This window comes from Balaenoptera acutorostrata, chromosome 16, assembly GCF_949987535.1.
Source record: "Balaenoptera acutorostrata chromosome 16, mBalAcu1.1, whole genome shotgun sequence".
Classification (NCBI taxonomy): domain Eukaryota; kingdom Metazoa; phylum Chordata; class Mammalia; order Artiodactyla; family Balaenopteridae; genus Balaenoptera; species Balaenoptera acutorostrata.
In genome coordinates, this window is record NC_080079.1 from 64,312,282 (window position 1) to 64,337,568 (window position 25,287).

At 52.6% G+C, this 25,287-nt stretch overlaps 1 protein-coding gene across 1 annotated transcript in view; it reads left to right on the top strand.

The window, feature by feature from the left end:
- Nucleotides 1-19,627, top strand: part of LRRC20 (leucine rich repeat containing 20) — a 62,587-nt gene extending 42,960 nt beyond the window's left edge. Inside the window, exon 5 of the mRNA XM_007167736.2 lies at nt 17,047-19,627. Within this exon, the coding sequence (XP_007167798.1) occupies nt 17,047-17,201 (155 nt within the window). The 3' untranslated portion in view covers nt 17,202-19,627. The remainder of the gene's footprint in view (nt 1-17,046) is intronic.
- Nucleotides 19,628-25,287: the final 5,660 nt, after the last annotated feature.

Consider the following 25,287-nt stretch of genomic DNA (forward strand, 5'->3'; position numbering starts at 1 on the left):
CAGGGCCTCACAGGGCACAAAGCGTGGGCCTCTGGACTCAGAGTTTCATAGACAAGAGCGCAAGGTTGTGCTTTCTGGTCTGAGATTCCCGAGTACAGGGCACTGAGCCTAGGAGGGTAACCATTACGAGGCCCTGCCACCTGCCGGGGGCCAGGTCAGACACTTGCTTTCACCTGGCAGGTAGGAGGTCTTGGCTTTCCCCACAGCGAGCCCTGAACTGGCTGGGCCACTTTGTGCCACAGGCTCTCCCTCTCGCGTCTCCATCTGCCGGCCTCAGGTGCCTCTGCGACCCTTCAGCTGGGACCCTCTATGCATTGACTCCTGGCAGAGTCCCCGACTCTCCCTCCCTGGCGTCACAGTGAGCTCTTTGCCATTATTAAGCAGGAGCCACTAGGCAAAGGTGTTCAGAACAGTGTCTCTGTGCCTTCCAGTACAGATATGCTCCCCGCAGGGAACCAGAGGGTCTTCCCGTCTGGGTTGGAGACGTGCCTCCTGCAAACAGCAGATCCCAGCGAGCTGGGTTCCTCTGAGGTGGAGTAGGGGTTCCTTTCTTCCTTTTGTAGCAGTTACACGCCTGTCGGTCTCATCAGGACCTGAGCACCTCTGCAGCTGCTGTCTGACCTCCCCAGAGAGAGCCCGGCACTCACAGGGTCCTTTTGCGCTCCTCCTCCTCGGCTCCTTCTGCAGCTGCCTTGGGGGGCTCCGGAAGCCCATCTCCAGCCCCATTTCGTCCTCTCTCACGTTGCCTCTAATGTTGATGGTTAATAATAACCCCCTTCAATTATGCTTTTATTTTCGTAAGCTCTTTCACAGCCATTATGCCATTTGATTAAAAGGAAGAGGTCTCTAGTGGTTTGGAGCTGCTCGATGAAGAGCAGCCTGCCTTGTGCGCCGGCGAGCGTTCCTTCTATCGGGGCTGCTGCCTGCAGGGCCCTGGTCCTGGCTGAGTGGGAGGTGGGACCAGCTAAGCTCTGAACTTCTGGGTCCATCCTTTTAGAGATGAGTAAACTGAGGCTCAGGGAGGTTATGAGAGAGCATCGGGTGGCACAGTGAGACCACAGAAGTGCCGGGATAAGAATACATGATTCTAAAACTCGGCCCTGTGCCTGGAGTGGGGTTCCCTTGCCTGGCCTGTGGGAAGGCCCTGGGGGTGGGCTCTGGGTCAGTCTTGCCTCCCAAGACCAGGATCACTGAGTGGCTGACCCCTGCGTTGGCCCGCCTGGTCACTTGGGCCCTTGTTCTGTCTTTAAGCGGAAGGAGCATGCCCAGAAGTGCCTTTTCACTGTGCAGTTCCTCCTGTGCTGTCCTGACCACCCGGGGTCTCGCCCTGAGCTCTTCATTCGCAGCCAGGCTCTCCTTGCTGGGCCCTTCCTCCTCCGCCTCTTGTTCTTTGAGGCCATTCCTGATGCCTCCACCTCCTTCTGCTGCTTATCTAAATGGGGCAGTAACCAAGCAGGGGCTACTTCAGGCTGATACCAAGACCAGAGCTGGGTGGGTAGCTGCAGGCAGGCAGGTCAGGACAAGTATTGGCCATTGGCTTCCCCACTTCCTAACTGCAGCTTTGAAAGACTCACATCCCCTTCTCTGAGCTTCAGCTCTTCTCAGCTTTCAAATGGAGGTTCTCCCCCGCTCCCCAGCCCCCCACCCCAGAAGGTGGCTTCCCCGCACCCCCAGCCGGGGAACTGGGTGAGTGGTCTATGCTGGCTGCAGTACAAGAGGTGACTCTCCCCAAAGTGGGAAGTACAGGGTGGCACAGATTCCCTCATCTTTCCCCTCCCACAAGGCTGACAACAGTCCTTAGCAGCAACAGCTCCCAGAGCAGAGATCGGCTGTTTTGACTTCTTCTTTTGTACACGTATCTCTACCTTTCTGCAGAGTGACAGTAATAACTCTACACATGGAAGCATCTTACAGCTTACCAAGAGTGCTCGTGTGCAGGCCCAAGGCAACAGGGTGATCATCCCATCTGATAGATGTAGAGACTGAGGCACTAAGACATTCCCCCAGCCTTCATGGTCAAGTGTCTGTTGCACACCTGGCCAGGTAAAAGAGACATCAGCCACTGAACTGTCTCAGTCAGTTCAGTCTGTGACAGAGCCCCCTGCTGCCCAGCCTGGGCCAGGCCTGGGGGACATGGAGATGTCGGGGACTGCCCCTGCCTTCTAGTTTTCCCCAAGTGTCCAGCGGCTCCTCGAGGTGCTTGGCTGACCCCAGGGCCTGCTCCATTGCGGGACGCCTGGGTGCTCTCCCCCAACCAGGTGGAAAGAGGGGCACACGGCGGCAGCTATGGTTCCCTTGCAGGAGGGTCCTCACTTTTATTTTCTACCTGTCTCCCATCCATCCTAGTTACTTGGATGGCTTTCTAACTCCCAAACCAGTGGAAGGCCGGGCCACAGCCTTCGCAGCCCAATTGGAGGGAAGGGAGCCGTAGTCACAGTGAAGAAGGTGAGGGCTGAAAAGTCCTTCATTATGGAAATAGCTTTGCACTCTTCACCAGTTGTAGCCGATCTCCTGCAGGAGCTCATTGGGATAATTGTAGTTGGAGCTTAGGATGCCTTAAGAGTGGCTTATTTTTCCCCTTTAGAGCCCTCAGAGAGGATTGGAAAATTTTTTAAAAATCGTTTTTTAAAGAAATAAATTGGAGATGCATGAGTTGCCTTAAAGCTTTAGTTCAGTAAGTAGAGAACAAGCAGCTCTGAAGCAAGCCCCCAGGTGCATCCGAAGGAGCCTCTGAAGGGACCTGCTCAAAAGATGCCTCCAGCCTGGCCTCAGGAAGGCCTGGAAGTTGCCGAGGGCGGCAGCAGCATCTTGTTTCTGAACAGTGCCGCTGCCCAGTCTTCCTCCACTCTCTGGACCACGATGCAGGGAGAGGAGAGAGGGCTCCAGTCCATGGAGGGGAGAAGGCACAGGACCTCATCAGGGTATGCAGGCTGGGAGAGGCAGGGACACTGCCCTCTGTTTTCTGGTCCAACCGCCGGTGGGCAGGGTGGGGAGGGTGCCCGTCCTTGGTGCTCACCAGTAGCTGAATGCCCTCAGGTCGAGGATCTGGGTTAGCACGTGGCGGCCTCGTGGCCCTCCAGCCCGTGTGTGTGATGTGGCCTCCCTGTGCTCTCGCCTCTGGAGCCATCTGCTCCCCACCCCCACCCAGCGCAAGCGTGGCGTCTGCATACAGCGGGCGCGCAGTTGGTCGGGAGCGCAGTACAGAGCGGGAATTCCAAAGGCTCCAAGGCCCTCCGAAATGACTGACACATAATAGGGCAGGTTGTTTCGAGTTGCCAGCCATGACCCACTAATAAGTTGTGAAACCAGCGTGTGCTGGAGTACATCACCTGTAGCGTGGTACATACTGCTTTGCGACTTTTTATTTTAGTTTGGCTACGTACCCGCACAGATATAGGTACTGGGTCATGCTGTAAAATGTTTTTTTTTTTTCTTTTTTTTTTTTTTGGCCTCGCCACGCAGCTTGCGGGATCTTAGTTCCCTGATCAGGGATCAAACCCACACCCTCGGCAGTGAAAGCGCGGAGTCCCAACCACTGGACCGCCAGGGAATTCCTAAAATGAATTTCTTACAGTGAGTCATGATGAAAAAATATTGAAAGCCTCTTCCATGAGTTGTCCCACAGAGACTTGGGGTCTGTGCTCAGCCAGCCAGCTCCCTGTCCTTCAGCTCTCACCCCTCAACTACGCTGCACTCTTCCCTCCTCTCATCTCCACCCGCATCTCTGTCCATCGTGGTCGCCACCACTGCATCCTCAGGGTGACTGGATGGTGAGGGTGTCGTGAGGATGGGCAGTGATGCCTCGGCTAAGGGGATGAGCTCTCCTCTCACCCGAGTGTGGAGCCAGGTGGATGACAGGTTCAATGCCGTCTGACTCTTTATCTCCACCCCATCGCACCTCAGCCACCCTGCACGGCCAAGCTCTCAGTCCAGAAGTCCTGCCTCATGTCTTACCATTTTCTCTGCTTTTGTCCTAACCCCCTGAATCTGTAGGTCTGGGCCTGGTACAGATGAACAGGAAGTGGTGCAGGTCACAGGCCTCTCCTCCACCGCACCCCCTCCCCCCCCCGCCAAGCTGGGCCCTGGCACACACATAGCAAGTGCCCCCATCCAGATGGGAGGCTTCCTGGGTCCCTGGGGACAAACCTGCCAGGCACTTCCAGGAGGGAGGAAAGGGTTTGTAGCTTAGAGTATTTATTCTGACAACAGTGACTTACAAGTTTCTGGGATATGGGATGGTCCTTATATTTTCCAAACCAGAAGGAGCCTCTGGTATATGGAAGCTTCTGAGTGTGTATAAACAAGACTGCCTGGGGAGAGAGAGTCTCTGCAGAAATAAGGGCGACAGAGATGAATGAGATGCAGGCCCTGACCTTAAGCTGCTTACAGGCTGTAGGGAAAGTCTGAGTGGAAGCGGAGAGTAAGCTACAAGGTAAGACAAGGTCAGAAGTGCTGAGGAGCCAGGGGAAGGCTCCCAGGCAGAGGGTGGCTGTCCACGTGTCCTTGAGAGGTGGGGTTCCCCAGAGAGCCCTGGAAAGGCTTTGCAGGAGGTAGAAGCATTTAGTCTGTGAGTGGTGACGTGGGCAGAAGATGGGTCACCCATCCTGTTAAAACCAGGGAGTCAGTTCTTTACCCCAGCAGCCATCACACAGGCCTTGAAGGTGGGCGCGGGAGCAGCGTTCACTCCTAAGACCTTAACAATTACTCGATGCTGCAGAGCAGTTCAACACGTTCCTGGAACACGTGGGGTGAAGGGGAGACCGAGTACTGATATTTCAGAGACTTCATTTTGCTTAAGCAGGAGACTGTTTTGGTTAAGCTAGAATTTAACTTTCCGTCACCCTCAATTCGCTGGGTTTTTTACCCCGTGCAACCACTGTTCCAGAAAGAGCGAGAGATCATAGGGAAACAAAAGCTTGTTAAGAATTTAACAAATAGAGCAATAGCACTCTTAAAAGGAAAAGTACAGGTATCCCCTGCTTTTCGAAAGTTTGCTTTACACCACTTCACTTTTACGAAAGACCTGCACTGGTACCTGTTTTCGCTAATCAAGGAAATCCGAAGAGGATTTTCACTTTTATGAAAAAATAGGAAAAGCGCAAATCGCATTCAGCGTTTATTTTGCAGCGAGTGTTAACAGAGGAAGTTTGTGCCCCGAGCAGAGAGAGTGGCCCTGCCAAGCTCCTTCCCCAGAACCACATCTCAGCATCAAGCCGCCATGTGCTTTATCTCAGTTTATTTTGTGTGTCCGTTAATAAGATGTATCCTAAGGTAATTGCTTCTTCACTTTATGCCATTTCTGCTTACGAAAGCTTTTATAGGAATGCTCTACTTTCAGATAGCGGGGGACATCTGTACCTGTATCACGTAGGGATGCTTTGGGCTGCATTTACTTAATTCTGTGTTCACACAGTTTCACTTCTTACTGTCAAGGCCAATAGTTCTCAGAGTGGGGGGGGGGGTCCCAGGACCAGCAGCATCATCTGAGAACTTGTTAGAAATACATATTCTTAGGCCCCTCCCCAGACCTCCTCAATCAGAAACTGGGGGAGTGGGGGCAGACAGCAATTTGTGCATCTGTTTTTTTTTTTTTTTTTTTTTTTTTTTTTGGCCGTGCCACTTGGCTTATGGGATCTCAGTTCCGGACCAGGGACTGAACCTGGGCCACAGCAGTGAAAGCACCGAGTCCTAACCACTGGGCCACCAGGGAATTCCCTAGCAGTTAGTTTTAATAAGTTCCCCCCCAGGTGATGCGGACGCATGCTGAAGTTTGAGAACCCCTGTCGAGGCTCTGGCTTCTCAAAGTGTCATCCACAGACCAGCAATAGTGCGGGCATCACCTGGGAACCTGTTAGAAATTCAGAACCTCAGGCTCCACCTCCAACCTCCTGAAAATCAGAACCTGTACCTGAGCAAGAACCCCAAGTGCTTTCTATGCACAGCAGGGCCTGAGAAGCGCAGGGCCTTTTCCTAAAGCACCAGGTGCCACCTCCGGGCAGCTGACTGTGCTAATGGCCGCACCGTCCTCCCAAGCACAACTGCTCCTTAAGCCTCACAAATTCCTCAGGGTACCCAAGGTTTCCACAAAGTACAGGACCCTTGTCCCCTGGGCTACAAGGATGGTTTGGGGGCACTGTGGAGACTTAGAGGGAGCACACCTGGCCCAAGGGGGCACCTGCACCCCTGCCACAGCCCAGTGTATCACTGGGGGCCCAGGCCCTGTATCACAGCAACTTCTCCCTTCTCTGGGCAGGCGGGGGAGGGGCAGATCCCTCCAGGGACTCGCAGCTTCACTCTGGTCTCCATCAATAGAAGAGATTCTCCAGGATATCCTCCCTTAGCCTGGGGCACAAATGCCCACTAGGACCTCGGGATCGCCCTTCCCTGACATTGACATCACTGTTCCACCCTGTTTCACAGACTAAATCGATCAGCATCACAGGGGCAGAGAGATGTGGCTTTATTTCACTTTGGGGCTCTACCAAGCTGCCCCTTAGTGAGAGGTTCTGCAGGCTGTCTTTGCTCTTGGAACTCTCCTGTGGCTGGGGGCATGAGCCACAAGCACTGAGTACCAAGTGCTGAGTGAGTGGTACACGAGGAAGCTGGGCTGGGGAGGGCTTCCCGGGGAGCGGGAGTGAGCGAGACCTGGTCCTATTGTTCCCCGTCACACCCCCTCTGTGCCTCTGGGGGGGGACAGGAGGAGAGTTCTTTCACTGGAGCCCAGAAAATAGTTTTTAAACAGAGGAAACCCTAGGAAAGCAGAAGTAGAAATAATGCTCTATTTGATCTGAAAAGATAAAATCGCACAGACTTCAAAACCTAACAGCTATGGCTGCTTGACACTGCTCCTCTGTAATCGTCTCATTTAATCTGCTCAGGCCTCTCTTCTGGATAGGGGGCGTTACCTCCACTTGACGGCTAAGAGAGAGGCTCAGAGAGATTAAGCAGACGGCACAGGGGCCTGGTGGAGGCAGGATGTGAACCCAGGTCTTTGGCGCGCCTGGGCCCACGTGTCTTTGGTGTTCCGGAGCCTGCCAGGTCTTCATGTGACGGGAGAGGAGGGTGTGGATGGCGCCTGGGGCAGCAGGTTGGGTGTCACACGTCTGGTAGCACTGGTAAGCTACTGGCCAGGTCACAAGGGCAGAGTTTTCTTATACTGGCCTCGCTCAGCCCTGGCAGGAGCCCTGCGGTTGCAGAGAAAGGAGCTCTCCCTGTGAGCGGCCTTTTAGCTGGTATTTACGAGGGGCTGATTGGCAAGCACACTTCCTGTAGCTCCCTGCCTGCCAGAGAAGGCTGTTAGACCCTAAGACAGGTCAAAGCAGAGCAGGTCTGGGAAGACAATGTCAAACCCCTGACACATTCCTCCTGCCCATCTTGGGCTCCAAGCCCATCTGGGGAGAAATGGATGGATCCCTGGACATTGGGTTTGAATTACCTCCACCACCACCCCCACCCCGTCCCGAGCACAGCCAGCTGGCGAGACTCTGAGCCTTTCCCTGCCCTCCAAGCGCTGAGTGTCACAGTGCCCAGGGGAAGACGATTCACCCTCCAAGGTGGCAGCTGCCTGCTTGGCACGGCAGACTCATGCCATCTGCCCAGAACGCCCTTGTCCAGCACCAGCAGAGTGCTGCCCCGTACCCACGGGTAGTGAGCAGTCGGTACAGGCATTGATCGTGAAGCCATCACTAGACACAGTGTAGGAGCGCTTGCTGGCTGTGGAGCCACTTGAGGGAGAGGTTAGGAGTGAGCAAACAGTCTTCAATGGCAATTAGTGCAAATTAGACATGGTCCCCAGACATAGAGGGGAGGGAAGCTCCTGTTGCAGCTCCTGCCCACATGCGTCTGCCAGAAGGGAAGTAGCAAGCCGGGTCTCTGGGCAGAAGACATTTCACACGCTTGGTCTCTGTCCAAATGGCATTCTCTGTGCCAGCCACTGAGTGGTAAAACCTTGATTACCCACAGAACCTCCAGTTCTCCAGGGTGCTGGTAGCACTCTGCTGGTAGCACACAGGTGAACAGCAGGAAAAGTTCTTTGACATTTGCTTAAAACAAAATACTTTCTTGCTCCCTTAGACAAGCCAGTCTAAGGGATTGTCTGTCCCTGTCTCTGTCCAGAGTGCTGGAGAGCAGCCCAGATGCTCTGACTCTCAAAGCTCAGCCTTGCAAGGGCCTTATTCAGGGAGTAAGAGGCTCGCAGGGTCACGAACACGGATTTAGGCATTTGGGAAATGTTCATTCGACAGTTGTCGTTTTTTGATTGAGCAGCTTGCTGTGCGCTAGGCGCTGTGCTGGAGATGGAGATGGACAAAGCCCGCTCCCTGTTCTCACGGGGCTCATGTCATGGTCAGTTACACTAGCTGATACTTAGTGGCCATTTATTTCATATCTGGATCTTCTCTAACCATTTTCAAGTGTGCTCTTATTTAACGCTCACGACAACCTTATGAAGCAGGTACTATTATTCTCCCCAGGTGAGGAAACTGAGGCTCAGGGAAGTTAAGTAACTTGGCCAAGGTCATGCTGCCTGGACAAAACCAGGGTTCCAACCCAGGCAGTCTTGCTCCAGAACCCCAGCTATTGAGGACAGTGCTTTGCATAAGGAGAGACAATTTTTGCATATAGCTGGAGGGAGATTGAAAGCCACAGGAAAGTTATGGCTGGAGCACGTAACTTTGGTTGGAGGGAAACTTCCTTGGGGTGGAGAGAACAGTGTAAGGTGATGAGGCAGGATTCCCTATGCCACGAATGCAGGCAATCAGCCTAGCTCTTGACAGCTCTCCCCCACACAGTGAAGCAGGTGGGCAACATCCTAGGATGGAAGTGCTATATGAGCGTTTTCACCAGATTCTCTCATTAAGCCTCACTGGGAAGACCAGTGGTACTCAAACTAGCTGTGCATTCAGATCATCTGGGAGATTTTAAAAACACCTGTGTCCAGGCCATACCCCATGCCAATTAAGTCAGAATCTCTGATGGTGGGTTTGGGGCTTGATGATTTTTTAAAGCTCCCCGGATGATTCCAATGTGCAGGCAAGATAGAACCATGGAGCTAAACCAGAACCTTCCATCAACAAGCACATTCCATCCCTGAAGAAGCTGTAGCCTCTTTCATCCTTCTCTCAGTGTCTGTTGCGTGTGTGTACGTGTGTAGCTACATCAGAATGAGAAGAGCAGTCAGCCCAGCCGTGAGAGCTGATGGTTGGCTGGGAGGGTGGCAGAGGTGAGCTCTGTGGACTTGCCTCTTTGCTCAGGGTTCCTCTTTCCCACGGACCCTACTGTCCCCTGGACCCTGGGCACAGTGGCTCTGCTGCCACAGTGCCCACAAACCCCCCACTTGTGATTTCCCTGTAGCACAGCCCGCTCACCTGGCATTTTCAGAAGGAACTTTATCAGTGAGCCAGAGGCAACTGAGAACATGCAGACAGCAAAACAGTGGGCCAGTTCCCAAAGTTCAAGTTTATTCCAAAGAATCCTAGTGTAGGTGGACAGGAGTTGGCCTGAGCTCTGACACCCTGTGCTCAGGAGCCTGTGGTCCTGCCTGGGCTACTTGACTTGGCTCACCATTACTGGAGGTGCTTCCTCAAGTTCAGTGACCTCACCTTGGTAGCTTGAAATTGGCCACGGTAGGAATATTTACACCGCGAAAAATTGGCAAATGCCACAAATCAGGGATGTTTCCCTCCAGGAAGTGGATTGTTAAACATTAGCCAGCACACCACTTCCTTGCTGGTGTCCTGACCACTCCACCACTTCCCCTCCACCACCACCTTCCACTCATTTTGTTTCTCAGAAGCTGGTTTCCCTGGTGAGGCCCTACCTAATTCACTCCCATCTGGTGCTTATCTTAGGAGCTTTTCTTCTTATTTTTCCAATTATAACGGAGGTCTTATTTCTCTGACAATGATCTTAAGCCTGAGTAGAAAGAGTTGTAAAGTTGGTGGCAAAGACCTTAGGTTCCAAGCATGGAGAAGATTTACAAAGGAGCTATTCACGTGTCCGCCCCACCCAGGAGAAGAGCCTGTAGCGGAGGCGATTACTTTTCCATCCCATGCGTCCTTCACCCCTCACTTCCAGACTCTGGCTGTACACACAGCAGATGAGGCAGCTCTAATCTTCCTTGTGAGTGTTATAGACACATACCTTCAGCTGTGAGGGAGGGACCGGCAGACACTTCATGGGAGGCCATGGCAAAACTGCCCTTCTTTCCCGAGGCCCTCCCGGAGTATCTAACTGAAGCAGCTGGAGGAGCAGAGCAGCAGGGGTGGGGGGCCTTCAGGGGGGAGGGGCGGTGGGCACAGGGGAGCAAAATGGGGAATCTGACTGGGTAGACAAATGCCAGGCTTGGGCCAGGCAATCCGAGTTACTTACTTGGCTGTCTCCAGAGCAGCCAGTAAGGGGACCGTGTTCTGACCCGGCTTTGACTGCACGTTGGATCCGGGCGGGGGAGCGTGCAGGAGGTGGCGGTGCTGGCAGGTGGCCGCACTGGGAGCCCATGGGCCCACCTTGCTGGCCAGTCTGAGGTGCGGAGGAGAAGGAAATCACAGTGGGGGCTTTTCTCCCCCTTTGTTTTTCTTTCCCCACAGCCTGCACTTAAGGTTCATTAATGTATTCCCTAAAACACTCTGTGCTCCCCATCCTCTTGACGGGGTGCCCGCCACACTCTCTGCACCTCCTTGGGGAGCGCTGCGTGGTCCCTTCTGCCAGCCCCCGTGGCCCCATGAAGCAGAGGACCGTTTAAAGATGGGAGGTGGAGGTTCACCGGGGTTAGGGGCCTGCCTGAGGTTGCACGACTCCAAGTGGCAGATCCGAGGTCAGGGCCTGGGTCTCTGCCCCATCCACTCCCCCAGCTGGCCTCTCTTTCACCAGAGGACTTAGAACTCCCCGAGCCAAACAGCCTTCCTTGAGGGACTCAGCCTGCAGGACTGTCAAGGGCATGCAGTGTTCTCTGTGCTTCCTGAGCGCAAGGGCTGCTGCTGCTTTCTTCCTGCGTACATCCCCCTGACAACCAGGGCTCGGGCCAGGGCTCTGTGCAGTGGGGGAGCTCGGTCACTGCCCCCACCCCCGGGCTTCTGAAGGGACAGACCCAGCCGTGAGTGTGGCCCGGGAGCCTCCTGTTACAGGCACAATTCTCTGTCCCGCCAGGTTACCATAGTTTGCCTGCTTGTGTCTTGTGGCATTTCGAGTGGGGCGTGAAGCTCAGCTCAGCTCAGCATCCTTGATCTTCGCTGTTGAGGCACCAGGCACCAAGAGCTGTGTCAAGGCTGATGTCAGGCCAGCCTGAATTCTCGAGCACGAATGTGCCCACAGCCCCCTGGGGAGGCTAAGGCAGCCTCCCACGTGCTGCCCACAGGCCTGAGGCACTAGGGCTGGGGCGCTGCCTCTGCATCTTTACCCAGCACCCCAGGTCCCATCGTAAGGAGGCCTCAGGCTCCACGCTCACTGGTCGGGATCCTTTGGGGATTGGAGGCAGAGAAGCTGAAAAATCCTGAAAAATCCGGCATTCTGGCTGGAAGGAGACCACCTGGATCAGAAGTGAGACAGCCAGCCTTGTGTAAACCGTTGTGTTGCACCAGCCTGGGCGGCCAACAGGGCGCCATGATTTGTTTCTAAGCTGCCAAGGAAGCCGGGGAACTGGGGCCCGAGGCCACCAGGTTGGGGAGCCTCTCATCCCAATTCCAGATGGGACCTTAGATGTCATGGGACTCAGCTCCACCCAAAGCAGGAATCAGAAGTCACTGGTCTCTGCTGGGTTACCTCTGTGCTGGGAAGCTCACTCAGTACCCCTTACCACTTCCCTGGGCCCAGACCCCTCCTCCTCTCAGCCTCCTTTCAGACCATGGGTACCACGCGTATGATGAATCGTGCTCTGAAGCGATCATTTTTATCATCTTGCCTCTAGCTTTTCCCACTGGCATGAAACAAGTTTTCCAGTCAATAGTGCCAATGATTAGTGAAGGGAGGTCAAGCTGACCTTGGAGAAGTAATTTTCTCTAAATACTGCCCACTCTGATTCTGCTCTTATTGATTATTTTAAGCTTCCACAGACATAGGCAGGAGTCTGGGAGGGCAGTCTGCGGTGGGAAGAGGGTTGGATCCATCTCTCATTGTCTGTAATAGTGAAAGCTGGAAACAAACTAAATGTCTAACAGTAGAAACATGAGCCAAAGTGTGATCCTGCCATTCCATGGACTACCACGTGGCCATAATAATGTCACAGACTTGTAACCTGAAAAGATGTTCACAATGTGTCATCAAGAAAAGCATGTTATGGCATAGTATCTAGGAGGCCATTTTTGAAACATAGTTGTGTATGCACACACACACACACACACACACACACACACGCACGCATGTTTAAAAGTTGGTAAGGCCATGTACCTCACATTAACAGTGATTGGTTCTGCGTGGTGAGACGTGGGTGATTTTATTTCTGCTCGTCAATATTTTCTCATTTTCTAAATTGGATTATTGCACTAAAGGGCCAGTAACCTATCACAGCCTTGGCCCACAGAGGCCTGGCCCTGACTGGCAAAGGTGCCCAGAATGGGTCAGGTCAGGGGAAGGGCCCCAACTCTTGAATGTATTGAGGTCAGAGTTGCTTAATCAAGTGGTGTTGGTGGTGGGTCCACTGTGTGCCCAGCCCAGGGTGGTTCTGAGCCTGAAGGAACTTACGATCTAGTTCAAGAGGTAAAATATTCATTCATTTGTTCGTTCACTCATTCATCCAACAAATAGCTATTGAGCACCTGTGAGCACTGTGCCAGGTACTGCACTTCTAGGGTGAACATAGTCCCAGAGTGTGATGCGTGATATGAGTCTCGTATAAAGGGTTATGGGACTTTGGATGCGGACCAGAGGGAGTGACAGAGGAAGGGGCCTCTGAGCTGGAATATGAGGATCCACAGGACATGGGCGAATGGGGATGAAGGCGTGGCCTAGGGGAGAGGGCAGAGCTGGGCTCCTCTTCCTCTCCAGGTGTGCCAAAGCCCAGGGACCTGGCTTCCATTACCACCATGACGCCAATGTGTCTTGTAGCCCTAGGAACCTTATGTAACCTCTTCAAGCTTCAGTTTCCCCACCCACACAACGCAGATCATTTCACATCCTCCTCTCCACCCTCCAGCCATCTCCTGCTCTTGTCAGGATGCTCTGAGCGTAAATGTTCTCTTTTAAGCTTTATCCAGAAACTCCCGATTGGCCTCTTGGGCTTGTTGCTTGCTAGCTTGGCTGCTCCAGTTTGTTGATTCTGCCAGCTTTGACGCAGTCTGGTGGCCCCATTGCTCCTTCCTCTAAGCTGCTCCAGCAACTTTAGCGGTTAAATCAGGGGAAGGAGAGACACTTAATCCCCGCCATCACTGTCCTTCAGCAGAGTGGTTTGGGGAACGCTGCAGACCCTGAAGAGGCCAGCTCAGTGAGTGGTACTTGGAAAAGACAGGCTGAGAACTCAGGCAGCGCTGCTGTCTCTAGGCCTGGAGTCACGGGGATTTGCTCCAAGCCTGGGCTGCAGCTGGTCTTCGTGCCACGCCCAGCAAACCTCAGCAGAGCAGGGGCGTCACAGGGAGACCCTCCTCCCCATCTCAGGAGCACCGGCCCCTCTGCAGCCCGCAGGCCTCCCTGGCTGAGGGGTGGAGGAGTCACGGAGTCCAGAGAGAGAAAGTCCTTAGCAACCCCTAGTTCTTGCTTGAAGGCAGGCCAGGGTGATCTGACATCACCTAGGGGATAGTGGACGGTGAGGAACCTGATTAGGTATCGAGGGTGGAGGATTCTGGCTAAACCAACTTAGCAGAATTCTTGCTAAAATTAGACAATGAGAGATGAACACTGAAGCACAAAAGTCAGGCCTAGTTGAAAAATCCAGGGGAGCTGGAGCAGAGTTAGAGGATCATTGTCAGCCTGGAGAATCCGAGGCCCAGTTTCCTTATCTGCCAAATGGGTCATTATGAAGAACCACCTAGCACAGGCCCTCAAATATCAGTTCCTAGAAGCAGCCTCCTTTCTTGGGCCCTTTTTTTTTTTTCAATTGGCTGTGCCCCGCGGATGTGGGAATCTTAGTTCCCCGACCAGGGATGGAACCTGCGTCCCCTGCATCGGAAGTGTGGAGTCTTAACCACTGGACTGCCAGGGAAGTCCCTTGGGCCCATTTTAACAAGGTGTTAACCTCCCTGGGCTTTGATTTCCTCCTGTGTCACATGGGGGTATAATACCCTGTGAAATGATCTGACTTCTTAAGAGCCCAAGGCAAGAGGATTTTCTTATCTGGGCGATCAGGGGCAGAGGGGATGGTGTGTCTGTCCGGCCTGCCCAGCTGCTGGCTGTGCTGTTGGCCATTACAAAGCTAATGTGCTAATGTGGAGAAGGGGAAGCTTCCAAGTCATTAGCCCTTCTCTTCCCAGCCATTAACTGGTAGGGAAATTGGGGGCCCACTTTCCATGAATAAAGACAAGAAATGCCCCAGGCAACCCCTTCCTTCAGCCCCCACTCCAGCAGCCGCCCCACCCAGTAAGGGGCATAGAGGAGCAGGCTGCTGGCAGCTGTGTAATGTGACATTAGCATGCGGATGAGCTCCAGAGGAAGCAGAAGGTGAGCAGGAACTGAGAGCGGTTGATCTTGCTTTTCCTCCCCTCCCAGGAGTAGCATCTGGTCATAACCTTGCATTCTAGAAACGCCTTATCTCTGCTTCTTTCCCTACCTGAGCCTCCACGTTTGCCTTGGGCTCTGGGTCCCTCCCCATCGCCTCCTTCACGGCTCCTGTCCTCTCATCCATCATGCAGGTTCCTGCCTGTCAAACAAGATCCCCACTCGCCGCACTATAGCCAGTCTCACTTGGGACCCAGCTCCCGACCACGACCCACCCTAGTAACTCCCTGCCGGCTGCCCAGAACGTGTTTTTGTGCCCACAATGTCTATGTGCCAGATATAGTGTTTGGCCCTGGGAATTCAAGGACAAAGAAAGACTCTGCTCTCAGGAGGTTAAGAGTTGCCCCTGCCTCCAGCACTGGACCCTTGGTCTAACGAACAGAGCCAGCCCCCAGGGAGCTCAGAGCCACTCACCCCAAGGTGCTAAGGGAGGGCAAACTCCCGTGATCTGTGATCAGCGATCTTTGATGTTACTATTGCAAAAAGACTGTGACTTGCTGAAGGCTCACATGATGGTGAACATTTTCTTAGCAATAAAGTATTTTAAAGTTAAGGTATGTACATTGTTTTTTTAAACATAATGCTATTGCATACTTAATAGACTACAGTGTAGGGTAACATAACTTTTATATGCGCTGGGAAACCAAAAAAAATTCATGTGACTCGCTTTGTTTTGATATTCACTTTATTGCTGTGGTCTGGAACGAAACCCGCAATATCTCCGAGGAATCACTGCACAGATATTCTCTCATTCATCCTTAAACAACCCTGTGAGGTATATACTATTATTACCCTGATATGAAGTTTATTTTATTATGTTTTTAATTGAAGGATAGTTGATTTACAATATTGTGTTAGTTGTAGGTATATAGCAAAGTGATTCAGCTATACATATATATTTTTTTCAGATTCTTTGCCATATAGGTTATTACATTCTTTCCCATATAGGTTGAATATAGTTCCCTGTGCTCTACAGTAAATCCTTGTTATCTATTTTATATATAGTGGTGTGTATCTGTTAATCCAAAATCCCTAATTTGTCCCTCCCCGACCCCACCTTTCCCCTTTGGTAACCATGAGTTTGTTTTCTATGTCTGTGAGCCTGTTTCTGTTTTGTAAATAAGTTCATTTGTATCATATTTTAGATTCCACTTAGAATTGATATCATATGATATTTGTCTTTCTCTGTCTGACTTCACTCAGTATGATAATCTCTAGGTCCATCCATGTTGCTGCAAATGGCATTATTTCATTCTTTTTTTATGGCTTAGTAATATTCCATTGTATATATGTACTACATCTCCTTTATCCATTCATCTGTTGATGGACACTTAGGTTGCTTCCATGTCTTGGCTACTGTAAATAGTGCTGCTATGAACATCACGGTGCATGTATCTTTTCAAATTAGAGTTTTCGTCTTTTCCAGATATATGATATGAAGTTTAATAATTTGCTTTAGGTACGCAGTTGTTATGTGGCTGACCTGGGACTTGAACCAGAGACTGAGTGATCCTAAAGATTAGGTGTGAGGAACCGTAAATGTTATCAAGTATTAGTATAGCTGCTGCCTGTTCTGGTCCTTTTTTTTTTTTTTTTTTTAATTGAGATAAAATTAACCATTTAAAAGTGTACAATTCAGTGGCATTTAGTGCATTCACAATGTTCTGCACCTGTCAACTCTAGTTCCAGAATACTTTCATCTCCCCAAAGGAGACCCTGCACCCGTTAAGCAGTCACTCTCCAGTCCCCTCACCCCAGCCTCTGGCAGCCACTAATCTACTTTCCGCCCCTATGGCTTTGCCTATTCTGGACACTTAATATGAATAGAATCATATACTCTGTGACCTTTTGTGTCTGACTTCTTTCATTCAGCATAAGGTTTTCCAGGTTCATCTATGTTGTAGCATGTGTCAGGCTGACTAATATTCCATTGTTTGGCTATACCACTTGTTGTTTATCCATTCGTTGGTGGACATTGGCTGTTGTGAATAGTGCTGCTGTAAACACGTGTGCACGTATTTGAATACCTGTTTGCAGTCTGTGAGTTCCACTCAAGAGTGGCATGGCTGGGATAAGTGGTAATCGGTGTTTAACTTTTTTTTTTTTTTTTTGGCTGCGTTGGGTCTTCCTTGCCGCGCGCGGGCTTTCTCTAGTTGCGGTGAGCAGGGGCTACTCTTCTTTGCAGTGCGCGGGCTTCTCATTGCGGTGGCTTCTCTTGTTGCGGAGCACAGTAACTTTATTTTTTAGGATGCTTTTCTGCATGTGGTTGTAATGCCCTGGTGGGCCCCAATGGCCCCTCACACAGGGCCGGGTGCCGGGCACTGAGCCCATGTGCATCGGGTGATGCATCCTCCTTCTTCTCTGCCCGCTTGGCTCCAGCCCCCTAATCTGTCCCTCTCTCCCTGACAGACGTGCCCGTGGAGAAGCTGGCCGCCATGCCCGCCTTGCGCAGCATCAACCTGCGCTTCAACCCGCTGAATGCGGAGGTGCGTGTCATCGCCCCGCCGCTCATCAAATTCGACATGCTCATGTCTCCGGAGGATGCGCGGGCCTCCCCACCCTAGGCTTCCCTCCTCATGCCCGCCCAGCAAGGGACAGAGGCCACCTGGCCTGGCGCCCTGAGGGGAGGGAGTCCTACGCGCCCATGGGAGGCCAAGTTTGGGGGGTTGGGGGCGGGCGGGCTGAATAGCATGTGGCGGGAGGGGTGTGGCGGTCCAGGATAGATAGCGTAGAGCAGTAGTGGGCCCTGGAATGCCCGGAGGGAGGAGGCGAGGACGGGGCTGGAGCCCAGACTCTGGGCACTCACAGCTTCTGTGCAAACCTGGGCAGATGCTCTGAGCCTTACAATCTGAGGAAAGGGGCAATGGCAGGGGCTTTTGCCTCCTTTGGGCTCCCTGAAGGCTTTTGGGGGAACACATGCCTCCAAGTTACCTTCAAATCATTGGTACCTTCTGGGCCCACGGATGAGCATCGCTGAGCATTTTCCAGGCCCTTGTGGGTTCGAGGCCTTGTTTCTAGTGCTGAAAGCCAGTGGCTGCCGTAAGAGGGACAGAAGACAATCTCCATCTATTTATTGATTCCTGAGAACCGACCAGGATGAGGCCTTCCACAGTGCCCCGTCCTCAGCCCTGTGGGTCCCTGGATTGGCAGGAACCTGAACCAGGAGTCATGGGAAAGCTGTGGAGGCAGTGTGGCCTGACACTGTAGCAGGGTTGAGAACGTTTGTATAGGAGCCCAAGAACCAGCAGGCTGGCAAGTGGAGAGCAAATCAAGTAGGCTCTGTCCTTCCTCATGCCTAAGAAATCGGTGGGGTAGGAAGTCAGGAGTGCCCCATCCCTCCCCTGGGAGTGAGCGGGGGTGCCTGACATCAGCCCTTCTGCTGCAGGAGAGGTGGCCCAGAGAGAAGCAAAGCCATTTGCACCTGTGCCACCCTCAACAGTCTCCCTCTGGCAGGAGTCTGGCTGCCTTGTCACTGGTCCACACGGGGCAGAAGGCACTATGGACCATTGGGTTCGTGGCCAGCCAGCTCCCAGGCCACCACCCAGAGCCCTGATGACCTAGTCATCTCTAGGCCCTCAACCTGGAGTCTAGGGTGTGGCCAGGTAATTGCGTGACCAACCATCTCTGTTTGCCCGGGACTGAGGGGTTTCCTGGGACGTGGAACTTTCAGTGCAAACACTGGGATGACACCCGGCAAACAGGGGCAACTGGTCCCTCTACCAGGAGAGAGCCTGGGGCTCTTGCTTCCTGACAACACCTGTGGTTTGGAGAACCTCTGACCCCTTGATCCCCAGGTATCTACCTCCCACCTTCTCATCTGTGGAGCAAGCAGGCTCAGAGCCCACCTTGCCTGGTCTGTGGGAGACACCTGAGGCCCCAGGGCTTGGAGCAAGCCAGGCTACCCAGATCCTACATTTGTGGACCAGTGGCCAGTCTTCCACTCCTAAGGTTAGGCTGTTCAGAGCTCAGACCACCGCTCAGAGCACTAACCCTTTATCAGAACGCTCCCAGTCCCGTTCCCCCTCTCCAGCTCCAAGGCCCGCCCCCGCTCAGGCCTTCTGTCTCTCGGCGAGAGGCTGACAGGTTGGGCCATTGTTGGCCCGTCGCTGAGCGCTCGGTGTTCATGTTCACTCTGCTCATCTCCCAAGGCCTGGTTGGTGAAGCTCTGGAAAAAAGGGTTTTCAGGGTGAGGAGGCTGAAACGGGATCTTCTAGGGCTTCCGAGTTCAGCCATGGACGCTGGGGACAAGTGAGTCTGCAGTCTAGCCTAAGCTGTCCTGGTACCCCCTACCCCCCAGCCTGTGTCCCGGAGTGGGGTTTCGCCTTGTCAAAGAAGGGGCGTACTTTTCCGACATGCACAAAGGCATTGTATGGCTAGAACTTTGCAACTCAAGTATGGTCTGTGGGCCAGCAGCATTGGCGTCCACGGGAGCTCGTTAGAAACGCAGAATCCCAGGCCCCACCGCAGACCTCCGGAATCAGAACCTGCATTTCAAAAGATCCCCAGGTGATTCCTACGAGCACTTTACTGTTTGAAAAGCAGAGGCCTGGGGTGACCCTCGGGATGTCCTCAGAGTGGAGGGTGAAGGTTCTCAGCTCTCCCCCTGCCCTGTCAGGGGTCCGAGTCTGTGTTCATCCCCCTCCCTAAAGCAGTCCCCAGAGACCTTGGGCCTCTTCGATCTTTTCAGAGTCTGTGTGGCACTCCCAGTGAAGGGACTGACCCAAAGCCACCAGGAGAGGAGGGCTGGGTTTGCCTGGCCCTCTGGAGCCCTGCCTTTCCGGGTAACCTCTGCATGCTAAGCCGCTGCTTCCCCAGGTCCTCGCCTCAAGCCCTTTGAAGGGGATGCTTCTGGAAGCTGTTTTCTACTCTGCTTGGAGAGTTTGCCCTTGCCTGCTGGGGAAGCTTGGGCGTCAGAGATGGCCCCAAATCAAAGCCCACTGTGTGAATGAGCCCTTAGTTTCAGTCTGCAATAAAGAACACGTTGGTTTCATCTGCCTCTTGGTGTTTGATTTATTCTCACGGCACACACCTCTCGCGGCCAGAGTGTTGATCCCACCACCAGCGAAGAGGAGGGGCTGCCCCTCTTGCTGGAAGCATGAGGTAAAGCAGCTCGGCTGGGGTGAGGCTTGGAACATTCACAGTGGGCGGAGGCACGGCCAGGCAGAGTTGACGCCTGCCCTGACGCTGTGCTGCTGCAGAGCGCTAAATATCAGCTGGGGGAGACCCGGTACCTGCGGAAGGATGAAGGGACCTGCTGTGCCCCCATTTCTCCCTGACTGATGCCAGAAATTCTACCCTTAGCGATTGATTTCTCAGGGTCCGAAGTTCTGAAGGAGGCGTCTCTGGACCAGCAGCAGCATCCAGGGAGCGGGTTAGAGAGCTCCCCCCAACCCCCATATCTACAGAATCAGATGCTCTGGAGGTGGGGCCCAGCACTCGGCTTTAACAAGCCCTCCACGTGTTCTGATGCAAGTTAGAAACAGCTTCTGGGTTCAAGGTTTAAGTCAGTTTTTGTTTTCTAAATCTGGGGGGTCAGCCTGAGTTTGCCTTGAGTTTTAGGCTAGACTCTCCATCATTTTTATTTAACAAACACATATAGAGCTTAGTGCATACCAGGCAGTGGCTAAGCACGTTACAGATATTAACTCATTTAATCCATCGAAAAGCCACAGTGAGCTCTGTGAGTTGGACAAATCCTTTTCCCCTCTCTGGACCCCGATTGCTGTCTGTAAGGGAAGGGGCTGTACTAGGAGGTCCCTGAGCACCTTTCCAGAACTCCCCTGGTCACTGTCTCTCTGATTGTGGGGGCTCTGCTCTAGCTGTCTGCAGTGGACTAGCCTGGGCTCAGGCTGCTGCCCATCCCCACCCCAAAGGTCAAGCAGAAGACTCCCCCTGACTCCGTTTCTTCTTGCTGAATGCTGGCTCACCAGAAGTATCACAGATTGACCTGTTGGTCAGACAAAGCTGAGCCGACTCTTCTCCCAGTAAGGGACAGCTTTACTACGTCTTCCCAGCGTGTCAGCATGGGGAGGGCAAAGTCATGGTAGTGAGGAGATTTCAGAGTCTGGTTTCAGGTGGGGCTTTCAGTGCAGGGGAGGACGCCTTGACTAGGATTGCATAAAGATTGTGATATAGTTTAGGATCGGTGGACGCAACAAAGAGATGTTTTAAGGCGAGGGGTTCAAAGAGTCTTAAGCTTAAGTCTTAAGCTCCCTTTTGATGCTATTTACTGAAGAGTCGGGCAGTTTGATGTTCATTTAAATGGTTCTTTCTGGAATTTCCTAGAATGAACAATACAATGATTTACGACTTTTACTTCCTGGGCAAGAGTTTCCTGGAATAGTACTGTTATGTCGAAGAGGATGGGATACAAAGACTTATTAATGTCGACAGTAAGCTGTATGGGACTAGAGGGTCGTTTTGTTTTGTTTTGTTTGAGAATACAGCTAACATTATATTAGCTTCTTGTGTATAACAATGATTCAATATGTGTATATACTGCAAAATGACCATCACAATAAGTCTATTAACATCCATCACCACACATAAAGGGTTTTGATCCTCAGGCTCTCCCAAATTCAGTGTTGGATGAAAGGACCTTACTTTGGAGCTGCCATTTACATGAAACATGCCTGTCCCTTCTCAGAAAGCTGGCCCTGGGCGGGGACCAGTTCCTGGAAGGGTGAGCATTGGCAGGGGCCCAGAAGCCCTGGCCAGAGCACTGGGAGAGTTGCCAAGGCCAGGGAGGGCAGGCCTGAGAGACCATGTCACTGGATCGCTGGGCAGCTCATGGGCTGGGCCGGGCCCAGGGGCAGCCGGACCATGCTGTGGACACGTGCCTCAGGGCCGGGTGGGCTGGACCCATCCCTCAGAAAAGGCACACAAGCCCAGATGCTTTAGGTCCGAGCAGGAGCACTCACTGAGCGCCTACTGTTTATCAGCACTGGGCCAGCACTTGCAGGTTTTCTCGTTTACTATCAGCAACAGCCTCTTGGTGCTCACTCTGCAGATGAGGACAGGCGTAGGGCTTGGGGGTTGGCGTGTAGCTCGGAAGGAGCAGAGCTGGGGTTTGAACTGGGAGGCTGGCTCGGGTGGGAGAAGCAATTGCTTTTTCCAACTCACATGTTCCTTCTCCCATCACATTCCTATGAAGAGCCTCTGAGCCTTGCTTTCCTCATCTGTAAAATGGGTGCAAAGACTGCCTCCTATAATGCCACAGGTGGTGTAGGTAAGTAGCCCTTGGTGATCAGCATTATGTCCATTTCACACACCCGAGAGCTTCCTCGCCCATCTGCTTACACCTGCCCTTGTGTGGACAGCTTTAGTGCCCTGACAAGAACCTTGCCTCTCTCAGGCGAGCACAGAGCTGTTTGTCACACATCCCTGGGGCACATCTGGATGCTGAGAGGAGATTTAATTCCACAGGGAATGAGAAGACTGACAGCTCATCGCTCCCCCCATCTTCACAGTTCAGGGATCTATGAAGTTCTGCCTCGGGCTGCCAAGGACAGCTAATAACTCAGGACAATGAGGCATTCAAGGCCTTGGCCAGGAGCCAGCTGGGGCTCATGCTACTCTGTGTACATCCAGATTCTTACCAGCCAAGAGCACCCTGGCACCCTCTCTCCTGTAGATGGGAAGCACTTAAATTAGGGTGTCTTCAGGGGTGGACCCTGCAGGACCGCCACACCACACAACTCCAGTGGTGCCAATCAAAATGCATTCTAGGGCTTCCCTGGTGGCGCAGTGGTTGAGAATCTGCCTGCCAATGCAGGGGACACGGGTTCGAGCCCTGGTCTGGGAAGATCCCACATGCCGCGGAGCAACTAGGCCCGTGAGCCACAACTACTGAGCCTGCGCGTCTGGAGCCTGTGCTCCACAACAAGAGAGGGCACGACAGTGAGAGGCCCGCGCACCGCAATGAAGAGTGGCCTCCGCTTGCTGCAACTGGAGAAAGCCCTCGCACAGAAACGAAGACCCAACACAGCCAAAAATAAATAATAAATAAATTAAGGGCTTCCCTGGTGGCGCAGTGGTTGAGAATCTGCCTGCCAATGCAGGGGACACGGGTTCGAGCCCTGGTCTGGGAGGATCCCACATGCCGCGGAGCAACTGGGCCCGTGAGCCACAATTGCTGAGCCTGCGCGTCTGGAGCCTGTGCTTCGCAACAAGAGAGGCTGCGATAGTGAGAGGCCCGCGCACCGCGATGAAGAGTGGCCCCCGCTTGCCACAACTAGAGAAAGCCCTCGCACAGAAACGAAGACCCAACACAGCCATAAATAAATAAATAAATAAATAAATAAATAAATAAAAACCCTGCAGATTTCATTTAAAAAAAAATAATAATAAAAATAAATTAAAAAAAAAAAAAAGAAACGTGATGCCTGATTCATGATTAACTAAATCACTAATAAAAAAAAAATGCATTCTAGCTTATCGACACCAGTTACCTAGAAAATAACGTGCATGGGCTCCGGGAGTTGTACAAGGGATGTCTGGACTATATAAGAGATTCATTCAGTCACTAGGATCTTTTTAGATGCAGATTCCAGGCCCACGTGAGCCTCAGTAAACCAGACTCAAAGCAGGGCCCACACCTCTGCACCTTAACGAGTCTCTGTTTCTCCCTCACACAGCCCCCAGAGGATCCTTTTATTTTTGTTTACTTATTTTGGCCGTGCTGCATGGCTTGTGGGATCTTGGTTCCCCGACCAGGGATTGAACCCAGGCCCTCGGCAGCAAAAGTGCGGAGTCCTAACCACTGGACGGCCAGGGAATTCTCCGGAGGATCCTTTTAAATCCTAAGTCACTGTCTGCCCAGGTCCCACAGGGGCTCTCCATGGCACTTCAGTGGAAAAGCCAAGGCCTCACAATGGACTTTAAGACCTGGCATGGTCTTCCCTCCATTACGTCTCTGGTCTTCACTACTTCCCCCTTCTTCACTGTACTCCGGGCACGCTGGCCTCCCGCTGTTCCTCCATCCCTTGGAGCGGCGGATGGCCAGCATGCATGACCTGAGGGAGGATGGGCCTCCCCCAGTCTCCCCCACTAGCCTGTCACTGTGCCTGAAATCCCACCAGAAGGAGAGCATTGCTTTTGGCTTAGCATCACCCTCTCCCTGAGATCCTATTCCAGCCTTTGCCAGGATTGCGAAGGGGATTCCTATAGACAAAGCTGAGAGGTTGGATGGGGCTCTCGCTCCTCAGGGCGTGATTCTCAGCTGAGCAGCATCAAGAGCACCTGGGGGCATGTTACACCTGCAGAGGCTGGGTCCCTCCCCATACCTTCTGAATCGGAATCTGCATTTTAACCCCCCCACATGATCCATGGGCATGCTAAAGTTTGAGAAGCTTGGCTTTTGATGACTCTGTGATCCCCTCTCACCTTCTCAGAGTCCCTGTGATAGGCAGTGCCAAAGTGTAATTTTGGTACTTGCAGTGGGTCTTGCAGTGGGTCTCTGCCTTGCCTGCATATTAGGATCACCTGCAAAGTTTTGAAAAAGTACTGATTCCTAAGCCCTGCCTGCCAGAAACTCCGATTCAGTTGGTCTGCACTGGGTCCCAGCACTGGTGGTTTTTTTCTTAAAAGCTCCCTTGTGTGATTCTAAGGTGCGGCCAAGGTTGAGAACCACTGGCCTGTAGAGATTTAAGAAGTTGCCGGGCTTCCCTGGTAGCGCCATGGTTAAGAATCCGCCTGCCAATGCAGGGGACATGGGTTCGAGCCCTGGTCTGGGAAGATCCCACATGCCGCGGAGCAACTAAGCCTGTGTGCCACAACTACTGAGCCCGCGAGCCACAACTACTGAAGCCCACGCACCCAGAGCCCGTGCTCCACAACAAGAGAAGCCACCGCAATGAGAAGCCCGCGCACCACAACGAAGAGTAGCCTCCGCTCGCCAAAAACTAGAGAAAGCCCGCGCGCAGCAAAGAAGACCCAAAGCAGCCAAGAATAAATAAATAAGTTAATTAATAAAAAAAAGAAAGAAGTTGCAAAAGGACCCTGAGCTGAATTCAGCCCACAGATGTATTTTGTTTGGCCTGCACAATGTTTAGAAGTAATTTTGAGTTAGTTTCTCAGTAATTGTAAATTGGGAGCTGAAATTTTTCATGAAAAAATCTGGGTTTCTGGCTTCTGAAAAATCAGAAAAGCTGGCAACCCTGAGCCTACATTCTGACGGCAGTGATCTCCTGGATCTGGAAGCCAGGCAGGAGTGCCCTAGTGGCCACACCTGGCCACATTCATTTATGCATTGGCCTCACCTGCCCCGCCCCTGTAGGCCCCCAAGTCTGACACCTGGTTAATGTTCAGCCTGTGCAGAGGGGTGTCTTTCCCTAGGAGGACAGCACAGCAGGAGGAGCGGCCAGCAGGGCAGGGGAGGAATGATGAGCCGATTTAAAAAGAGGTGGGATTTCCAGGTTGTGTCTACTGGGAGCTAGGAATGTGAGTACTAGGAGACCAGATTAGTGATCACCAAATGATTTGCTTCTAATCCCACCTCCGTTTTCACATTGATGCCAAGAATGTGGACTTAAGCAACTGTGTAACTTGCTCAAGGTTACACAGTAAGCAGAACTTGTTCTAGAACCGGAGACTCCTGACTCCCAGACACAGCATCACACAGCCTAACACATGGCACACTGCCAGCCTGGA